The sequence below is a fragment of the Anas platyrhynchos genome, chromosome 3 (genome assembly GCF_047663525.1).
Source record: "Anas platyrhynchos isolate ZD024472 breed Pekin duck chromosome 3, IASCAAS_PekinDuck_T2T, whole genome shotgun sequence".
NCBI classification, from domain to species: domain Eukaryota; kingdom Metazoa; phylum Chordata; class Aves; order Anseriformes; family Anatidae; genus Anas; species Anas platyrhynchos.
In genome coordinates, this window is record NC_092589.1 from 36,718,901 (window position 1) to 36,738,170 (window position 19,270).

General features: G+C 35.5%; 1 protein-coding gene across 4 annotated transcripts in view; it reads right to left on the bottom strand.

Annotated features, from left to right (window-relative positions):
- Positions 1 to 19,270, bottom strand: part of KIF6 (kinesin family member 6) — a 178,424-nt gene that overhangs the window by 21,670 nt on the left and 137,484 nt on the right. For all 4 annotated transcript variants that reach the window (XM_027454038.3, XM_027454040.3, XM_013103400.4 and 1 more), the window contains one exon: positions 10,996 to 11,046. In XM_027454038.3, the coding sequence (XP_027309839.1) occupies positions 10,996 to 11,046 (51 nt within the window). The remainder of the gene's footprint in view (positions 1 to 10,995; positions 11,047 to 19,270) is intronic.

Consider the following 19,270-nt stretch of genomic DNA (forward strand, 5'->3'; position numbering starts at 1 on the left):
TGGCTCAGGCTGTGCTCTGTATCTCACAGCTAAATCATAGCATTACTCAATAGGCAGGCTCAGATATTTAAAATAATACATGTACAAGAGAGACAACTGAGTGAGTAGTCAGTACAATGCATAAAGCAGACTATTTGCTTAAACATAGAAGATAGATGACTAAGAAGAATTGCTTTATTTTTGCTACAGGTTTTTCTTCCTCTAAAGAGTTTCCTTTTTATTGCATAACTCCCTGACCATACAGAAACAGAAAAAGTGTATTAAAACATCAAAACATTTTATCTAGGTTTCAAACCAAGGTTCAGGGTTGTAGAGGATGAACATGTTTAGGAATCATGTACATGTTTAGGAAAACACTGCCTGTGTATATGCAAGGGGCTTCGGCTGGCATACTTCTTTACAATTCTGTACAACAGTTATTTTAGCAGAAGTCAGCAGCGTACTCCTAAGGAGTATTCCTTTACATTAGTGTAACTACACATACAACTGAGAGGCAAAGCTTGGGGTATTTTATTAACAGTACCGAGTCACACAATGCAAGGAAGAGGTTTTGACAGTGCTACATTTGGTAGCAAAACAACTAGCAATATATGTATTTATCTTCAGGCTAACTGCCTTCGTTTTGTCTTCAGATAAAACCCATTTGGCAGAATGGGACACAGGACACAACTGATACCAGCTGCCTACTCAGAGAGGAAGGTGAACCCTACATGAGTTGACAATTCATAGCATAAAGATGTTTTCTTTTCCATAAGCAAGATTGTAAGAGGCATATTAAATTATAATGCTTTTCCTTGAATGAGAGGGCCAATTCTGGAGCAAAAGAAACAGTGAATTTTACAACACTTTCCGCATTACCAAATCACACAGTATCAGAAAGAAACGATAGCACCTGCTAACAATCTGTCTGTTTCAAAGCATTATAGAAAGCATGGATGAAAAACATTATTTCCAGCATGAGATACCAAGTGTAATCACCATGGTTTACTGCAAGCAGGCAACAACTTGAAATACACTGACAGATTCTTGTCTACAGTCACAAAATTTTGCAAGAAACTCTCTGTGACCTTGAACTTTATATTCTCTGGGGCACTCGTATATTTCTCAACCTAAGTATATCCTGGAAGTCAGACTCTTAGGGATTTATTGTCCTTGTGCCTCAAATAACATTGTGCCCTGCCCTCCATCTGTACTTTTGCAGACAAAGATTTTCATTTTTTCACTGGATAGTCTTGTGTTTATCTGCTTAAATTTATAGTCACTTGAAGTAACCAAATTTAGAATTGACTTCAGTGTCCAGTTAATATTTTTATTACTTTATTTATCAGCTTTGCAGCTTTTGGCAAACTCAGGCTTTAGTGCTTTCAAACTGCAGCATATGTTGTCATTTTAGCTTTTTAAAAAGAGCTACCCTTCAGTTGCTATTCAGGATCATCTTGCAAGCAATTCTGTTCTTTTTTCTTATTCCTCTCCTAGGTCACGTCAACCTATGTTTGTCACCAGGCACTACAATATGTACTTTATACAAAAGCAAAGGTGGGTATGCACAGTTAAATTCATGTACAAATGGAAAATATCCTAATGTCTGGAAGACTTTATGTTGTGGGTTTTAGAGAACTTTACCCTTAATACTAATGTAATAGATTTTTAAAATTTTGGCCAGGTGGTCCTAAGCATACCTTGGAATGAACTGTCTCATTTTGGATGTTTTACAAATGTGTGTGTGTAGGAAGGCATTAAAACATGTGTATTTTGTTTATTCTTATTTTTATTTTAGTCACTGAATTTAGAAAAAAGATCCATGAGTATGCTCTTCTCTATTTACCATTGTATTGTTTACTGTTTTACTGGCTTAAGATTGGCTCAAGCAAATTGACTTCCAATGCACACCTGAACGTAGAGATTTTTTTTTTCCCAGTCTCTTTGAGCTCTTTTGGGTAAATACAGACTCACACTTCAATTCCCTTAAGTTTCTTCTTTGAAACTAGTCATCTGTATATTTGCTCCTGAAAATACACGACACATGAAACAGAAGGCGTTGCCTACACTTCAGCTGCACTCAAGCCATTAAGGTTTCTGAAACCATTGTGGCTAAAAGTTCCCTGTTGGTTTCCAAATATACAAGTGCAGTTTAGTGTGAAGAAAGGAAAAAAAAAAAAAAGAGAGAGAAAAGAAAAAAGCTTCAAGTTTAATTTGTTCCATACACACCACTTGATTTAGTGGAATAGTAATGTAGCTGGGTCATAGTCTGGAAACCCCTACTAATTCAGATTCTTCCCTGCATTTCCATTAGATTACGTAAGATTATTGTTACATCACTTATGTTGTTCATAATATTAAACAAAGGGATAACCGATATTTGAGGTGGAGACAGCAGTTATTAAACAGCACCATAACTATTGCAAAAAGAATGAGAAATATCTAAAGGTGCTAAAGGTATAGTCATCCTGAGTGTCACAGCACATAGTAGAGATACTGAAGCTTGGTGTGTCCATGTGTTTTGCTGAGAACCCTCAGATAAGCAGATGTACATTTCTTGGTTCTGGTAAGAGCCAGACTTGCTGTGAATGAGCAATATGCATATGCATGCATAGTAAATCCTATGCTTGCACATCACATTTAGGAATGCAGTGCACACAGTAACTGTGTTATCAATTCAGTAGGTCTGACATTTTCTAAAAGTAGTGGATATTTAACCTGCATTCTGCATGGAACTCCAGCCATGTTTGTCAGTACAAACACTTCTGACAATGCACAAAAGCATCTATTTGGGGCTGTACATTGAATTTATAGCAGCAATGTCATTTAAAAAAAAAAAAAAAAAGGAAAAATAAGCATACATGTTCTATACTTAACTGCTTCTGTTTAAGCTGTGTATGGGTATAGATGGGTCAAGCAACTGACATGTCACTTCAATTCACAAAAAACGAGTTTGATTCAAGTGTCAATACTTTGAAATGTGTAAGGAATCAAATCAAAGTAGTATCAGCCTGAACAAGTTTGATCTTTCTACTACAAGGTATTAGTAGCAGACATTTAATCTGCAAGAGAGAAGTAAAACGGAAAAGACGCACAGCATTATTGGTGAAATCAATATACCATGACCTGAATTTAGTAAAGTATACAATAAATACTGCAGAATTTTTGTCTCCACTCTCCCACTTAGCTAAAAGAAGCCCTCTAAAAGAGTTTGACAAATCCTTTTCTAAATGTTGGTATGAAGTAGAAGTTTTCTCAAAAATTTCTGAAGCCACAACCATAGGACTTCATGTCAGCAGGAACATTATTCTTTACAGAGCTTCATGTTGGTATTGTTCAGTGCTCTGGCAAAAGTACTAGACTAGGGCAATATACAACTTGTGCAGTTTTGGTGACCAGAGTATGTTTTTGGGACCCTCTATCCCTGTTGTCCACCTTCATACTTCACACTAAGTGCCACACTTTTGGTAGTACTTCCATGCATATATTCATCAGCTGTAGGAGCTGAACAGTGAGGCTCTCAGTGCTGGGCTGCAGGCTGAAGAAGGTGCAAGAAAAAGTATATAAATATCTACTCATTTCTCATCACTCAAACAGGTTTTTTGTATGAAGGAAAGGACATTGAGCTTAATTAAAACGTCCTGGTAGTTGTCAGCTGACTTATACTGTAGTGCATATGAGAAGAGACAATCCTGACATTCAGAAAAAATTATAGTTCATCCACAAGATTTTTGTCTGGAGAAGTATATGAAATCTCTGCATGTTTGTGGGATATTATCATTATCAGTAACAACTTGTTGCAAGTCATCATTTTCTTTTGATTTTAAAAATTTGAAAAAAAATTGTATAAAGCAATAGTGAATTGATTTCTTCTGGCCATTACAACAAAACAAAAAATGGAAGAAGTTTTGCATCAGATCTGTAGCTTGGTCTGAAACACTGAATACCACATCAATACTGATATTTCTCATTCACACCTTTGTCACGTGATTTATTTGGTCAAGTATAAGTTGCTATTCTTGCTTTTACCTTTACCCTGAAAAATCAAAGCAAATACAGGTAAGAAAAGAGCTTCGTTGGTTGTTTACAGTTTATTAGATTACAAAACTGTTTGTTACATGGACAAAGAGCGCTCAGAGCAAACCTACTGGTACTGAACTAGCCTGCTGCCCAACAACCCGCAGGATACAGCCTTTAATGTACAAACTCAACTTTATGTAATCAGAAGGAAGAAGTTTGCAGCTCCTTAACCTATAAGTTACTCATAGTTGTTCTACCAGAGCCAACAGGGAGAGGATACCCAAGGTGTACTGCAGCAAAACTAACTTAGGCATAGAATCAGTAGACAGTGCATAAAAACATTTTTTTTTCTCACTTGTTCACCTCAAGTTATACCTTAGAATCACCAAAACACTCTGGTTGGGAGGACTTTGGGAGGCTGTCTCCTCAAAGTTGGGTGAAAACTGAATCAGACTTGGTTGTCTAAACATGTCTTGAAAAGTCTGAGGATGGAAATCCTGCAAATCTCTCTGAGTACCCCTTTTAACACATATAACTATCCTCATAGCATCTTTTTCCTAATACTTTAATTTTAGTAGAGAAATTAGAGAATCAAGAGCTTCATCTACAGATTCTGTCTCTTTACCTACTAGTCACCTAAAGGAGTCTCTAAATAATAATGCAATTCACTCTGAACTCGTTCGTGTTTTGGAAGAAATATTTATTACAAGAAAGGTTACAGAGACTGCAAGCTGTCCTAACAACAGTGAAATCTTAAAGTTGGTGTCAATAAAACTCAGAAATGTATTGCTGTGCTACAAGTTCATGACTCCTAATAAAAATATCACTTGATCCAAAGATGTCTGCTACTTTTTTTTGAGATCTGATAAACTGAAGCTGAGTAGGTCATGTGGGAAGCTTAATATGAACACAAAAACAATCTCAGAATTTTCTCTGACAGTTCAGAACAACATTCTTGCAAAGATTTCCTGTAAAGATGCAGTGCTCTCTTCCTTGAGGACACAATGAGAGAGAAAACTCATGGCTGACTCTAGAATTTAGCACTGCAGCTAGTAAAACCTGATAAAAAGAGTAACAGAAGTACACAGAAACAAAGAAAACTAGAAAACAACCTAGAAAGAGCTAAAGAGAAACCTACTGAAAGAAAGGTCTGGGTAGGCTTGAGGCCTGAATGGCCAGACTTAAGAAGAGTTTTCTTATTATAGTACACTTGTACAGTTCTGAAATTCATTCCTACATAATACTGGGAAAAACAAAGAAACGAACAAACAAAAAAACATAACACCTGACAACAAGCCTCAAGTACTATGGCATGGGATCCACTGCTGCTTGTCTAGCTGCTGCTTCAAAACCCTGTTTCTTTTTCTGGATTGTGATAATCTTCACAAAAGAACTTGGTACGTACAAAAGTACAAAAGTTCTGCAAGAGCTCAGTGTATTAGGCATAGATGGCACTGAAACTAAGCCTGAGAAAAGCATGTGAGTCTGATAGAGTAAGTCTGTTATGGTGTGTAACTTCACAGTTTTCTGAAGCCAAATTCTATGCTGGTTTCCTGTGAGACACACCTGGAATAATTGCAATGACTTAGCTACACTACAGTAACAAGAAGCTACAAAGAACCTCTAATCTACTTAAAATATCCTGTGTAATGACTTATATATGTGTTCAAAATTCATTGTCCATTAGCATTACAAGTATTTGCCTAAAAACTTATTTAGCAAATATTTCTAAAGGCATTTAATATGTTGCAATAATTAAACAAAGCAAATTCAAGAAGATCCTTATCATTGGCAGAGTAAATATTTTCTTTTTAAGAAAGAAAAGAGGCAATGCTTTCTGAATTTTCAGCCAGCTTTGCTATTTATATCTTTGTCCTAGTAATTGTGAAAAATGATCATTTTCAACAAGAACAATTTTACCAACTTTCTGTCAGAAACAGAAAACCAAAAATAAACCTTAATGCAAAGTGTCTCTGATTGTTTTTCTTTGAAATAATAGAAAGACCTAAGAAATCCATCACTAAAATGAGTGGCTTTGGAACCACTAGAGGACACCCTAGGAATAAAATCAGTGCCCTCCGTGCACAGGAGCAGTGAACTTTTACAGTAAAAGCACTGCTGTTGGTTGAGATTTCAAGCACAAGTACTTAAGAACACAACACACTGAAATATTATGCATAACAAAATTGTGAATTTCTAAGAGAAACCTTTCCTGTATTCAGAGACCATTGGAAACTGACTATACGTTCTTTTCCTACTTTTATCCCTAAAAATAGCATATTTTATGGGTTGAAAATACATGAACAGACCCACATAGTTATCTCTTGTCACAAAACAAAACAAAAAACCTTAAAATTCTGGACTTCAGACAAACTGAATATTTCTTCAAAGGTCTTTTTTTAGCCTATATGTAAGATACCATTTGTTAGTGCCAGGAATGATGGCCTTAAAGCAGACCATTTATTATTTTCCATGGATTGTACTGGACTTGTGTGGGAAAACACAGACTGCCACTTTTCTCAGCTTCTGTCATTTTGTGATTGAAAACACTTGTGTCTCCTCATTTCATGGCATTAGGACAGATCAAGACTCTGCTTCATATGAACAAAGTTAAATGGCTTCTCAGTTACAAGATGTAAAGCAGTGAAAGAAACAGAGCTCATTTTATTTAAATATGGATTTATTTAAATAAGAGATTAACTGTGATGCGAACCAGCAATTTGGAAGTGCTATGTGCTTTCCATTCACACAGATCACAGAAGATGAGTTCAAGACTGTTATTATTAGCCTAGTCAGTGTTATATATGTCTGCAGGATGCTGCAATGGTTGCAGAGAGGATTTTCATACAATTCCTAAGCATCCTCTATATACTTACCAGATATAAACCATGGTGGCACAACCTTTCTAATAACATGCACTATGCCTCATGTGGGACAAGTGGGAACAGCAGTTCCTGATTCTACCAATCCTGGTTCTGATAATGCTGCTTTCACTTCTAATCAAAGAAAGGCACGGAAGTATTTGCCACTCTAAAACAAATGCTAGTATGCATTTTTCTGGGATTGAAATACATCTGTTATTTTTGACTCACCTAGTCATTTTATTTTTCAGGAGGAATAGTTTTTTTTTTTTTTCTTTCTCCACCCCCAAGGAAGTTTGTTCAAAAATGATCTTGGGAATAGGTCTTCCAATAACAGAATAAATATAAGTTATTATTTCTAAAAACGAAGTTACAAACTGGGCCTTGATGCTGAAATCCTTACTAAGGTTGCAGATTCCTTACAAAGACCCATATTTATCATCTTTACCCATGCTAGATATTACATTTGTTTTTTTTTCCTAATAGCATTACAGAGAACAATGGAGTTGCACAGAAAGAGAGAGATTAATTTGGTCTCTACAAATTTATCCAGACACCAAAAGGTGTTGCCCCTTCTGGATATTTTGAGGGGAATCCCAAAAGAACTAACAGGTTGCTAACAGTTTCAAAAAAAAAAAAAAGAGGCTAATGGAGAAAGAGACAAATAGGAAAAACATTTGAAATGGAAAGCTGCAAAACTGCATTTCAAGTAAGCTCAGAAAGTAATTGTGATTATTGCTAAAGAGGGACATGATATACTGAAGATGATGCATCATTTCACCTTGATTTAGGAAATGTTTCAGGCTGCACATAATGAAATTTCTGTGTATGAAACTCTGTCAAGATCTGTTTGAAGCTGACAGAACAGCTGTGGGACTTGCAGATTTAGTAAACATTTCTGTTGATATGGCACATGAGCCAAGTGTCCAAGTGTACATTCATGGGTCCTTTCTAACTTCCAGAGTTAACACAACAGAGGCCTCCACTTGAGATGCAGTTGAACAGACAAAACTGTGTTAGTCTCAGTACAGTTGTTTCTGTTATGGAAAGTTACTGTACAAAACATGCCTTTGCCAGCATGCATCCCAATAGGACTGTGTTCCCAGTACGGTACGTCATAGGTTTTCCTGGGTCATCAGATGGTTCCAGTTTAGGATTCAGTCTCCCCCCACTGCTGGTGAATGATGTTACATTAGCCTAATTGTCTATTTGCAATCACATTCAATCAATGTAAAACTAGAATAAGATAATGAAGAACCAAATCCTTATTTTACTGAAATGCTAGTTTAAAGTATCTTCAGGTAAAGTATCTTCAGGTGTCATAAAAAAACACACAGTTGCATTCTAAACCATTGCAAACCCAGGGGAAGCTTTTCTTTCCAACCTTTTCTTTCACCTTGTCTACCCAGAGGCGTCCTGGTAACTCACTGTTTTTGCTGTCAGTACTTAAGTGCTGTGCACATTATTTCATTTTAAATACTGCCTAAAAATGCAGTTAAACATGCAGAAGGAAGTGAAAAGGCAGAGGAAAGAATCATACAAGCCCTTAAAGAGGGAAAATTCAGAAGTGAATGATATTGCGGAGGGAAAAACTTGAGAGAAGATAGAAAAAGGGAGGAATGGAAGAATGGGGGAAAAATGAAGGCAGGAGGAATTAGGAAAAGTGAAAGTTGAGATCAATGAGAAGGTGGAAAGGGAAGTAAAGAACAGCAGAGAGAATATGAAAAGAGAAAAAAAATCATAATTTTGGACTCAATCTTGCCAATTCTTACCCCTTCAGACCGTACATTACTCTGAAAGATCTTACTGAATAAAAGAAGGTATTTGCGTAATGAGGTATTCTTGTCATTAATAAAGATGAAAGTGACACTGAGAGTGAATCCTTGCAAATTTACACAAAGTATTCAATTGTTTCTGGTTGTGTACTGAAAAACATGGAGTACTGTCTTGCCTCCAGTGAAACCTCCCATATATTTGTGTCCTTTGTTAACTTTCAGCATATGGTGTTATAAAAAAGAGAGCGCTAAGAACAATGGATAAGTAGTGGAGTTATCCTTCAATGAAAAATTCACGTCTTAAGCATAGCCATCAGGAAAACAGATCTATACTGTTTAAAATCCAACTAAAATAGCTTCTGAAAGCATTTTAACCATAAGATGCTTTAAGTTAAGAAAAAAAAAAAAAGGCAGCTGGAAGACGTTAACTTGGCTTCTAATTGAAAAAATGGTATGTTTTATTTCATGTTGGGATTTCAACAGACTCTTAATTAGCCTTTTTACCAGGAGTTTTCATTTAAAAATATCTTGATGACATTCTGCTCATCAAGAAAGATCTTGGGAGACTTGACACCTGTTACTCCTTGGAAGAATATTCATCCAAATAAGCAGGCAGGCAAATAATACTCTCCCAACTCATAGATTAAATATTAAGTCTAAATATCCAGAGCATTTAAAAGAGTGAATAACGAAGGGGAAACAAAAGTCTGGAAAATACTTTGTGTGGTCCAGACTTAGTGATGATAAGCAGATAGCAATGTTCAAAACAAAAGCCAAAAATGCATGGGTTGCCTGCTACGTTATGGAATACTAAGAGAATATTTACAATGTGAATGTATAGCTGATAAAGTCACTACTATGTCATTTCCTAAACACATGAAAAAAATATTTTTACCCGTTTTATGAAAACCAGCTTAGATAGTTATTGAAAACAGCATTTGCAACACAAATGTCTGTATATTAAGATATCAGTATATAAGACATACAAGATGTCATCATGCAGATTGAAACATGCAGAAAGTGTATCACTTCTTACTTTTTTGGGAACACTGAATGAAGATTTCTAATAAACAGCATTTCTATGATTCATTTTTGTGTAACTTCTTAATGTGACATCATGAATAAATAATGTTAAAAACAGAGTGAATTAAAGAAAGAATTCCACATGATAATAAATTTATCTCTTTCGGGCTGAACTTCAGATACTGATCAAAATAATTTGAGTTTGACTTTTGGGCTTTATTGACATAGGTAGCATTAGTTTTCAGTGCTGATTTAAAAAAAAAATAAAAAAGAGAATGTGTGTAAAATACTAACATCAAAAGAGCTTGACATGTACATGGCTAAATTAGAAAGAGAAAGGAGAAACTAATTTGCTAATTTGCAGTAATCCTGACTTTTGTGAGGAAAGCAACTACCCAAATTTTTTCTCTCTAATTAAGAGATAAATATTATTTCCTGTGCTATGTATACCATTGAAATAAAACCATAAAATGCATTCAGGTCTGAGTTAGCTCCATCTTTTACATGAAGAAGGTCCATGATGTCATTTTTGGGGGTTCTTTTATGGATCTAATTGAGGTGGGCTTAACTTGTTATTGCCCCCAGCAGGTGTTTATTTATTTATTTATTTATTTATTTTTGTCACATTTTAGCTGCAGTTTACTGTTCCAGAAGGGGAATTCTCATATGGACACTTCTAGGCTGTTTCAGTACAAAGTCAATGGAGTCCACTTAAAGCACCTTAAACCAAATTTAGATGACTTTACACTTATGTGAACAACTTATGTAGACACTTATAGCTTCACAGCTGTGTCAACAAAGCTGCAAGGAATAACTTTTCAACTTCTACAACTAGATGTAAAAGAAATGACCTGTATATGCCTTTGGTCACTGTTGGAATGAGGAAAATTTTAAAAGATGTTAGATTGATAGTGGCAACATGGCTATCTAGAGGCTCAGTTTTAGGACAAATCAATATCTGTTAGTGGGAATCCAAGAGTCATCGCAAAGGATACACACACACACAAACAAATTTAAAAATTGCAAGGATATTAGACCTCTCTGTTCTTGTTTTGGTCACCCTGGTAAGATTGCTTTTACAGTTAGAAGAAAACAAAACAAAAAGAAAAACAACAACAACAACAAAAACCAACTTTTTCACTATTTTTCTCACCACATATAAAAGAAGATGCCTTTTGAGCCAAATCTCTGGCAAAGTTCACAGACTCCATGTTCTTTAACTATTGCGGCAACATTGTGGCATAAACTGTTGTAAAAAGTACAACCTGCCCAACAAAAAGATTAAGCCAAGGGAGACAACTTGTGATCCCTGTTGCTTCCAAGTGTTTCAGTCTTACCTAGAACAACTCTTTGAATATGCCTCTGGGTTAGCTCTCCTTTCAGATGGTCTGCAAAAGACAAAAATGAAAACAATTTTAAAATGTCAAAAATTAATGAAGTTGTTGCTTATTTCCTACCATTTGAAATCCCATGTGCAGTTGGCCTGTTTAAGGGGATTTCCTCTGAGCCACAGGACAAGTACTTTTCTGAGCTCTCCTTGCTGCAAGTAAGCAGGTAGTCACAATTTAACTTCATGTAGCCTAAAATACAATTTTGTCCAATAAGAAAGACTGAAAATGAAGCTATTTACTGTCAAGCACTTTCACAGGATAATGAGGTCCTGCTGCTCCTGCTACAAAAGAAGTCCAAGTGAGTTTAGAAGACATACAGAATTCCAAGTATTTGTTTAAACAGACTTGTAGACGCTAGCAGTAGAAATGAGATATTAGGTCATCCAGTCCACCTCATTGCCAGTGAAAAATTGGTTCCCTACAATCCATTTTTTTCATGTTTGTTCAACTCGGTTTTAAATATCCCATGTGCTAGAGCTTCTGCAAGTTCCACTGCTCAACAGAGCTCACTGTATAGATATCACTGGTGTTTGATGGAAACTTAACTTAATTTCATTATCTCATTATTCCTAGTTAGGATCTCATGCCCTATGTAATTCACCTTTACCCTTTTATTAATTTCCTCCTTGATCTATGACACTGTTTCAGTTCACCAATTATTTCAAACTATAATTAGATTACCCCATGGGAAGACATTATTCATTGATATTAATGTAACCAATAAAGGAAAAACTTAATGTGCAGCTTCAGCATATATGTGTTCTGGGGGAGGATGGATTATGTCTTTTAAGATTTGAAATTAAAACAATTTCTAAGCAGAGACTTGTTCACAATCTTTACTAATCTATACATCTGGATACTAGGGATAGAAAAAAAAAAAAGAAAAATTATCCATGATGGATTCATTTTTTTTTTCCAGATTGATGACTATGTACATCATATTAGCATGTATTCTGAACTAAAACCATCTTTACTTATTAGTGAAGATTTAAAGAGTAAGACAATCAGAGCAAATTAAGTCATTAAGTGCTTTCAAATGCTTAAATGGAGAATGGGAAAAAAAAACAAAACATACTTAAATTCACAGGTCATGAGGATGAGACTGCTTTATAAGTACAAAAGAACTATGAATAATTAACCTTCTCTAAAGAATTAAGAGAATAATTATTAGGTATTCAGCAGCATTGCGGAACAGGTATTGTATGCAATACATTACAGTATAACAGCCAAGTTATTTTGTTTTGTATGCTTTTAGAAAACTAACAAAAAACAAACAAACAAACAAACAAAAAAACCCACACACATACAAAACCAAAACAAAAAAACTCAACCACACACACACAAAAAACACACCAAAACCCCCAAAACACTACCTACTCATTGTCTACAAGAGATATTGCAGATTCCCATTTTGCTGCACAGTAAGCTTTATTCTTTTCAATTAGTTCTAGTCTTTTCTACTAGTTCTTTAAACCAGTGAATTCTGCTCTAAATAAAGTTATCTGTAATATTAAGAAAAGCCTTCAGCTACTGAGAAACAAATTAACTGAAAGAACTAACCTGACCTACCACAGCTAACCAAGTAAATCCTGCCTCAGCTCCAGCTCTAACACTCAACCAAAAATAAAAAAAAGGGCATTCAGTTGAGTAAGCTCCTGATTTCTGTAACAAAACGAACAAATAAACAAAAACAGAAAACTTGATTCATCATTTTTACAGATGAAGCTTATTTACATGATCGACACATGTTATTTGTGCTTTGAAAGCTTTATAAATCAACAAGACTGAAATCAATACTCACTGAAAAGTAATTAAACATACCAGTTTTTTACTCGCATTGTTTTTTGTTATTCTGGACATTTAGATCTTTTTATTGTACTGTATCAGATAGGGTGATGTTACTCACTTTGCATTGAACCATGAGTCAGTTATGAAACAATTCATAGCAATCTTGTGATTCATCTCAATGGACTGGCCTTAACTGAGCTTTCTCAGAAAGCCAACTATACATGTAACTTCATGAAAGCTAACTGAAAACGAAAGTGACTTATATGTGAAGTTCTCTATCTTGTCAATATGCAATTTCAGTAGAGTTATTTCTCTTCCTTTAACTGTGCTAGAAACAGATCTGCAACAATCCAAATGTTTTGCATAAACTTCTGTCAAGCAGCAATGAGGTTAACTGAAAATAAGCAAGTCAAACAAGTCAATGAAAGTAAGACCAAATTACAAACTGATATATAACAGCCTTCAGTCAACACAAATACATGGAAACAGAAGAATATAGGAGCTGTTTCTTTTAAATGATTATAGCCAAGAGGCTTCACTTTCAATTACCAAGAATTTACCAGTAGAGAGACAGCTGGGACAGAGAGCACAGAGGCTGCAGAAGCCCTACTTTTATGGCAAACTATTTGTTAGCCAGCCAACAGCGTGAAACTCCTTTCTCTTTTCCTTCTGGCCTTCATACACTTCTGCTCCATCCATGACATGGACCATAGCATATAAGACATCTTGTCCTTCTTATATTTGGTGACTTCATGAAAAAAAAAAAAAAAAAAAAGAGAGAGAAGTTGGAACCAGACCACCTATAATCATAGGGGAACCGAAGAAAACTTCTTTGGCTAGGAAAAGAAAATTCCAGTCTCACCATTTTTATAGCAAAAGAATTTTCTTTTTTCTTCTATAGAAATAGAAAGGTCACATTTATCTGATTCACATAGTCCAAACTGCTTATTCAGGGAGCAGAAACTGAACTTCATTGCACTGAAAAGTTCCTGAGGAGAAACTATAATCGCTTTTCAGGAAAAGCAGCCCAAATAAGAATTCTGGTCAGAAGATAGCATGTTATCATGAGGCACCTGACTATAATTCCATACCAAGATTTAGCCAGATATGATTTAATTTTTCATTTTGTTTTAATCCAATTTGAAATTTAACAGTTTACTTAGATTTCCTTTGGGGAAAAAAACAAACAAATAAACAAAAAAACACACTTCTGTTGTTTACATAGAAGCTCTTATTTTTGACAAAAAAAAAAAAAAGTTATCGTTTTCTATGTTTTTGATTAGAATAATCTTGTTCTGTTTGCACTACAAATACTTGTGGGGGAGAATGAATGTTCCTGACCTACTCTACTTTTCTCTCTCTGAGAACACCATCACCCCAATGCAAGGTTTGAAGTTCATAAGTGATAGAATTAGGGGATGATTCCAGTACTCTTGCCTTCCCATGTAAACAAATGGAATATTTCAATCTTTAGTACTGCCAGTTCTAAAACCTTTATAAACACAAATATTTACCCAAAGAAATATGAAGAATCACATTCTCATTAAAATATATATATATATATATATAAATCTGATTCCAAGAGCATAAAGTTGTGGACAAGGTAGTGCTCAAACGTGGTCTGCAAAAATTGAATTTAAGACTTGGCGAGCATTTCACAACATATGGCTAATTATGTTTTCTGAAGTTTCACCAAACAAGAAGCTAAAAATAGGTCTGCAGCTGATACAAAATACTTTTTTTCCAGTGGAGTCATTCTTCATTTGGAGATAACAGTCCCAATAAAATGTTGAATGCTACAACTCCACATGTTTTGGCAAAAAGGTAGTTTGGGGGAATTTAAGAATTCACTCAGCATGCAGCCAGCTGTCATTAAGGCTGTGATAAATCTGTTGGTTTTGGCCTGTGCTTCTGGACACATGTACCATCCTGAGGTATGGAAAAGAGATGAACTGGTAACACAGAACTTCAGCTTTGTGACAGGAGACAAAAGCAAGGAGGGAAATGGAGAAGACAAAATGGAATAGGGCAGTCTAATTAGGAGTGATGTAAAGCAGAGGAAAGTATCCTATATGTTAACTAAATATCAGAATCAGTAACTTGAATAATATGGTTCTCCTGTAACTTTTTGTCTTTGTATTCCTCCAGACTATTTCCAGGAGCTCAAATTTTCTTCCAATTTATTTCAGACAATGAATGCTTTGACAATACTGAATACAGTTCAAGCCAATACTAAAATTAGCATGTAGCAATTAAAAAATATTTATTTAAAAGTGTACATTTTTTCATCTTCACTTGAGTCCACATTACAGGTTTTAAAGCTTCTCTTATATTTAATCAGACATTCCATATAATATTGTACTTTTTCAAAGACTGCTAACTTAAAGGATAAAATATGGAACAAGCTAAGAGTACACATACTACCCTAACTTCCTTCCTTTGGGAATATTGGTATCTACAATTGTGGGTAGACCTTTTACTTGTTTCATGGTCTCTTCTAAATTAGCTTTTGACAGGCTGGAACCTTAGTCAATAATCTATCATCTCCTGTTTTATTTCTTAAACCTTTGATATCATTTTACAACATTTTCCAAGTCTGTGTTTAGCTTAACTTCCTGGAGATTCTGAAATCTTCACACCTTAGTGAGGGTACTATGTCTCTTTCTTTTATCATCTTTAAATCTTTGTTGTCACATAAAATACCTAGCAGAACATCTTCTTATGCACTCAGAGAACCTCCCATTCCTGGAACTTATCCACCCACCTAGGACATTTGAGGCTTCTAATGATGCTCTGAGGCCCTAAGCATTAGATCTATGTTTAGTCTCTAACAGTTGTAACAATTGTTTAATTCAATTGAGGTTATATTTTCAAGGCATAGTGCAGAGCTATGTATATCTGAGTCACAGCTGACTAGCTGGCCGAAACACTAACACAACTTTCACCCATGACAAAGGCACGCTGAGAGAGGACTGTTTTGAGAGTTTCTGCATAACATTCTAGTGTAATTAGACCAGTAGAGAGTGCATTTTATTTTTGCTGTCTAGTGGTTGTCCTGGATAGCTTGCACAGATCCACAAATCTCTAAGTGGTTCAAACGTTAGTAGAACAAAATAAGCCACAACATATAAACAAGTGTTGCACTGTCTCTTGGCCTGCAGAAGTAGGCAGGTTCACTGTTAGTAATGCAAGGTCCCTATGCATGCAGTTGGACCCAGCTGTCACCCAACTGTGAAGATCTACTCTGGGATCTGGGTCAATTGCCCTTAATTAATAAAGTTGTATGTACCCACTTGAGGAGGACAAGGAATCCTGCTGAATGAGAACATATTGAAGCCGAATATTCAGCAAATCATCTGTGAGGAAGGTTTTACAGACAGAGAGGCAGGGTACTCACATAACTTCCATAAGCCCTGTAGGGAAATGTCTTCAACTAAGCTTGAGGCTGGAGTTTTAACAGCTTACAAAGGATTTCTAAAATACCTTATCTCTACTCAGGCATTTAACTTGGAGATACTGAACTCAAATGGAGATATTTGAATGAAGTAATTTCTCAAACAAGGAAACTTCAAATGGAGATAGTTATTGGAAATCTTATCAGATGTATGAGATACTTCTGAAAATCTGGTGCTGAAATTTTATGAGAACACAACATACGATAGTAAGTATCTGTCAAGAAAAGTCATGGAACAACAAAAACATCTATTTTATCTCAGCATCCCACAACAGTAACAGCAGGCAAGCTGTTCAGCCTTTTTCTGAGCCAGAGAAATAATTGGGGCAAATTCTTATTCTTCTTTATATCACTTGTCCTGCTGCAATGGAAAATAAAATAAAATAAAATAAAAGGGTCAAATAGTTCTTTGAGGACAACTTGGGGAGGCAAAACAGTCTGCACTGGCAACCTGATTCAACACTATTTCTGAGGCAAGTGATCTATTTTGGAATACAAGGTTGGCCAAATCTCCACGTACACCGATGAGCCTTAACTTTCAGAAAGTCTCTTAGGCATCAGGAAAGAAAAATCACTACTGAAGCCCTCAGGGTCTTCTGACGATAGCCAACATATTTTTCAAGGTAAGATAAGTCTCATCAGCATTAAAAATATATTAATGACAATACTTGAGCAACATATCGTAAAGTATAACCTGCTGCAGCAGATTTCTGCCTTTTGTTCACAGAAGAAACATCTGCAGCAGTCTAAGATTTAACTGGCTTTCCTTTCTCCTCTCTCCCTTTTCTCCCCCTCTCAAAGTTTGCTGTCAAAGGTTTCTGACCCCAAAATAGAGCAGGTAGAAGCAAGAATGTGCCTGTGTTCTGGCTATTCCAGCACAGTTTGGCAACTCAGCACAAGCACAACTTTATTAGCAATTTAAGCTATGACATTAAGTTATTTTACATAAGTTAACCTTAAGTTAACTGGAACCTGTGAAATACGACAGTCTTTTGCAGGCTTTTCTAGTCACAAAGACGTAGAGACTGTAAATGCCATCAAAGAGATTGGGCAGACCACTAAGAGCAAGGTAAATGTAGAAGTATTTAGTGGAAGTCATCAGTCAGAGAACCTCAGAAAGATAACAGGTTCAGAATTGGAAGTACAACTTCTACCAAATCCATGGTTTCAAAACACGGCCTACACTCAGCACTTAAACAAACACATTTGGAAATGCACAATTCTCCTAACATACTTTCATTCTTTGAAATTTATCTATCATGGATTCAAAGGTATACATTTTATTATGGTGTAGCCTACTGCACATTTTGAGATTACTATTTAAAATATCTGACTGGGACATGTTCCCTTCCTTGCAGTACTCAACAGAGGCAGTAACAGTTTATATCAACATATTTAATACCTTCAAGCATGATCTAATTTACAAACAGAAAGCTTCTTGTAAGAAAGTCCTCTCTGCCACATGTTGCTGTAGAATAACACTGCACTTGACTTCACTGATTGTTTCTTGAGCTATTCAGGATATAGCCCTCTAAATTCTTCCCCAACTTCGTCTCTAACCTCCATACTACCTTCCTGTTTCCTACATGTTCTTGTTAGTTCTGGCCAGATTACATCATAGTTATTTTTCTAAGAGGAGTGATTACACTTTCTGATTGATGGGCATTTCTGTAACTGTTCATTGTTTGGTCTGCATTTCCACAATTACCTTTATCCCACACTTTTTTTTTTTTTTTTCTGGTTACCTTTTGCACCTCCTGGTTGGTATACAAAAATGCTTTGATAGGGCTATACGACAAACCTGTACAAAAACTGTATTCTTCTAATGATAGCATTTTGGACCTTTCCCTTCCTTTAAGTACAGATTGTCATAGGCTCTGTAGGCCTGGATTGTTGCGGTGATCTCCAAGTCCCTTCAATCTAAATGGGGGGAATGCTAGAATGTACCACAGACCCATTTGCCCAAAGGCACAGGAAGCACTATGGGAAGTGCACATAAATTCATAACAGTTTTCATATACAATTCTGGGCTATCTAGGCTAACCAACAGAAAGCACTAAGTGCTCTGGAATGCAGTTCCACATCTCTTTGAAACGGGAATTGAGAGCCAGGATGCATTCTGAGTTTAGAAACAAAGGCTCAGAACTTTATATTATCATCCCAAAGTTGGCTGTCACTACTCATCTTTTTTTTTTTTTTTTTTTTTTTAAATATATTTTTTCAAGTTGAACTCAATGCTGCCAAGCATTTTTAGCCAAACATGGATGTTTATCAAAAAATACTCTTCAGGAGACTTCAGCAGCAGAACATGTAATTTCTGGATTCTCAATGGATAGGAGACAGGCACCTGGACAGTCAGTTCAGTCAGTATAGCAGTACTTCTCTATGCACTAGCAAAGGAATTTTGCTGTATTTCATGAATAAAAGTGGATGAGAATCTTTTTTATTTTCTAGATAGCTCTCCTGAATCCAGGTGCTCGAATTTCATTTAAGCTATACCTTGAATGCCAGAGGTTTTTTTTTTTTTTTTCCATGTTGTCCAAAGCTAAGAAATATTTTGTGTATCTATTTTTTTTTTTTTTATGCTGGAAAGGAGTCAGAAACGATGCACATCTGGAAGCTGTTGCTCTGTTGTTTATCACATCTATTTGTTCATGAATTAAATATTAAGCTGGCCCCAAAAGCATGACTGAAAAGCAATGCCATATGGATAAGAAATCATAATCTGTGAATTAGTGCTTTGGATGCTCATCTATATGACTAAGTACAAGTTATCTCTTGATTATTTCTGAGAAATTAGAGTAAAGATACAGAACGAGGAAAATAAAGTCAGAGGAACAGCTTTGTATACAGGGCTTTTTATTATTTTATTTTATTTTAACTTTATTTTAACTTTATTTTAACTTTATTTTATTTTAACTTTATTTTAATTTCCCCCAAATGGCCAAATTTAAGATGCTTAAAAATAAGTAGCAGGTC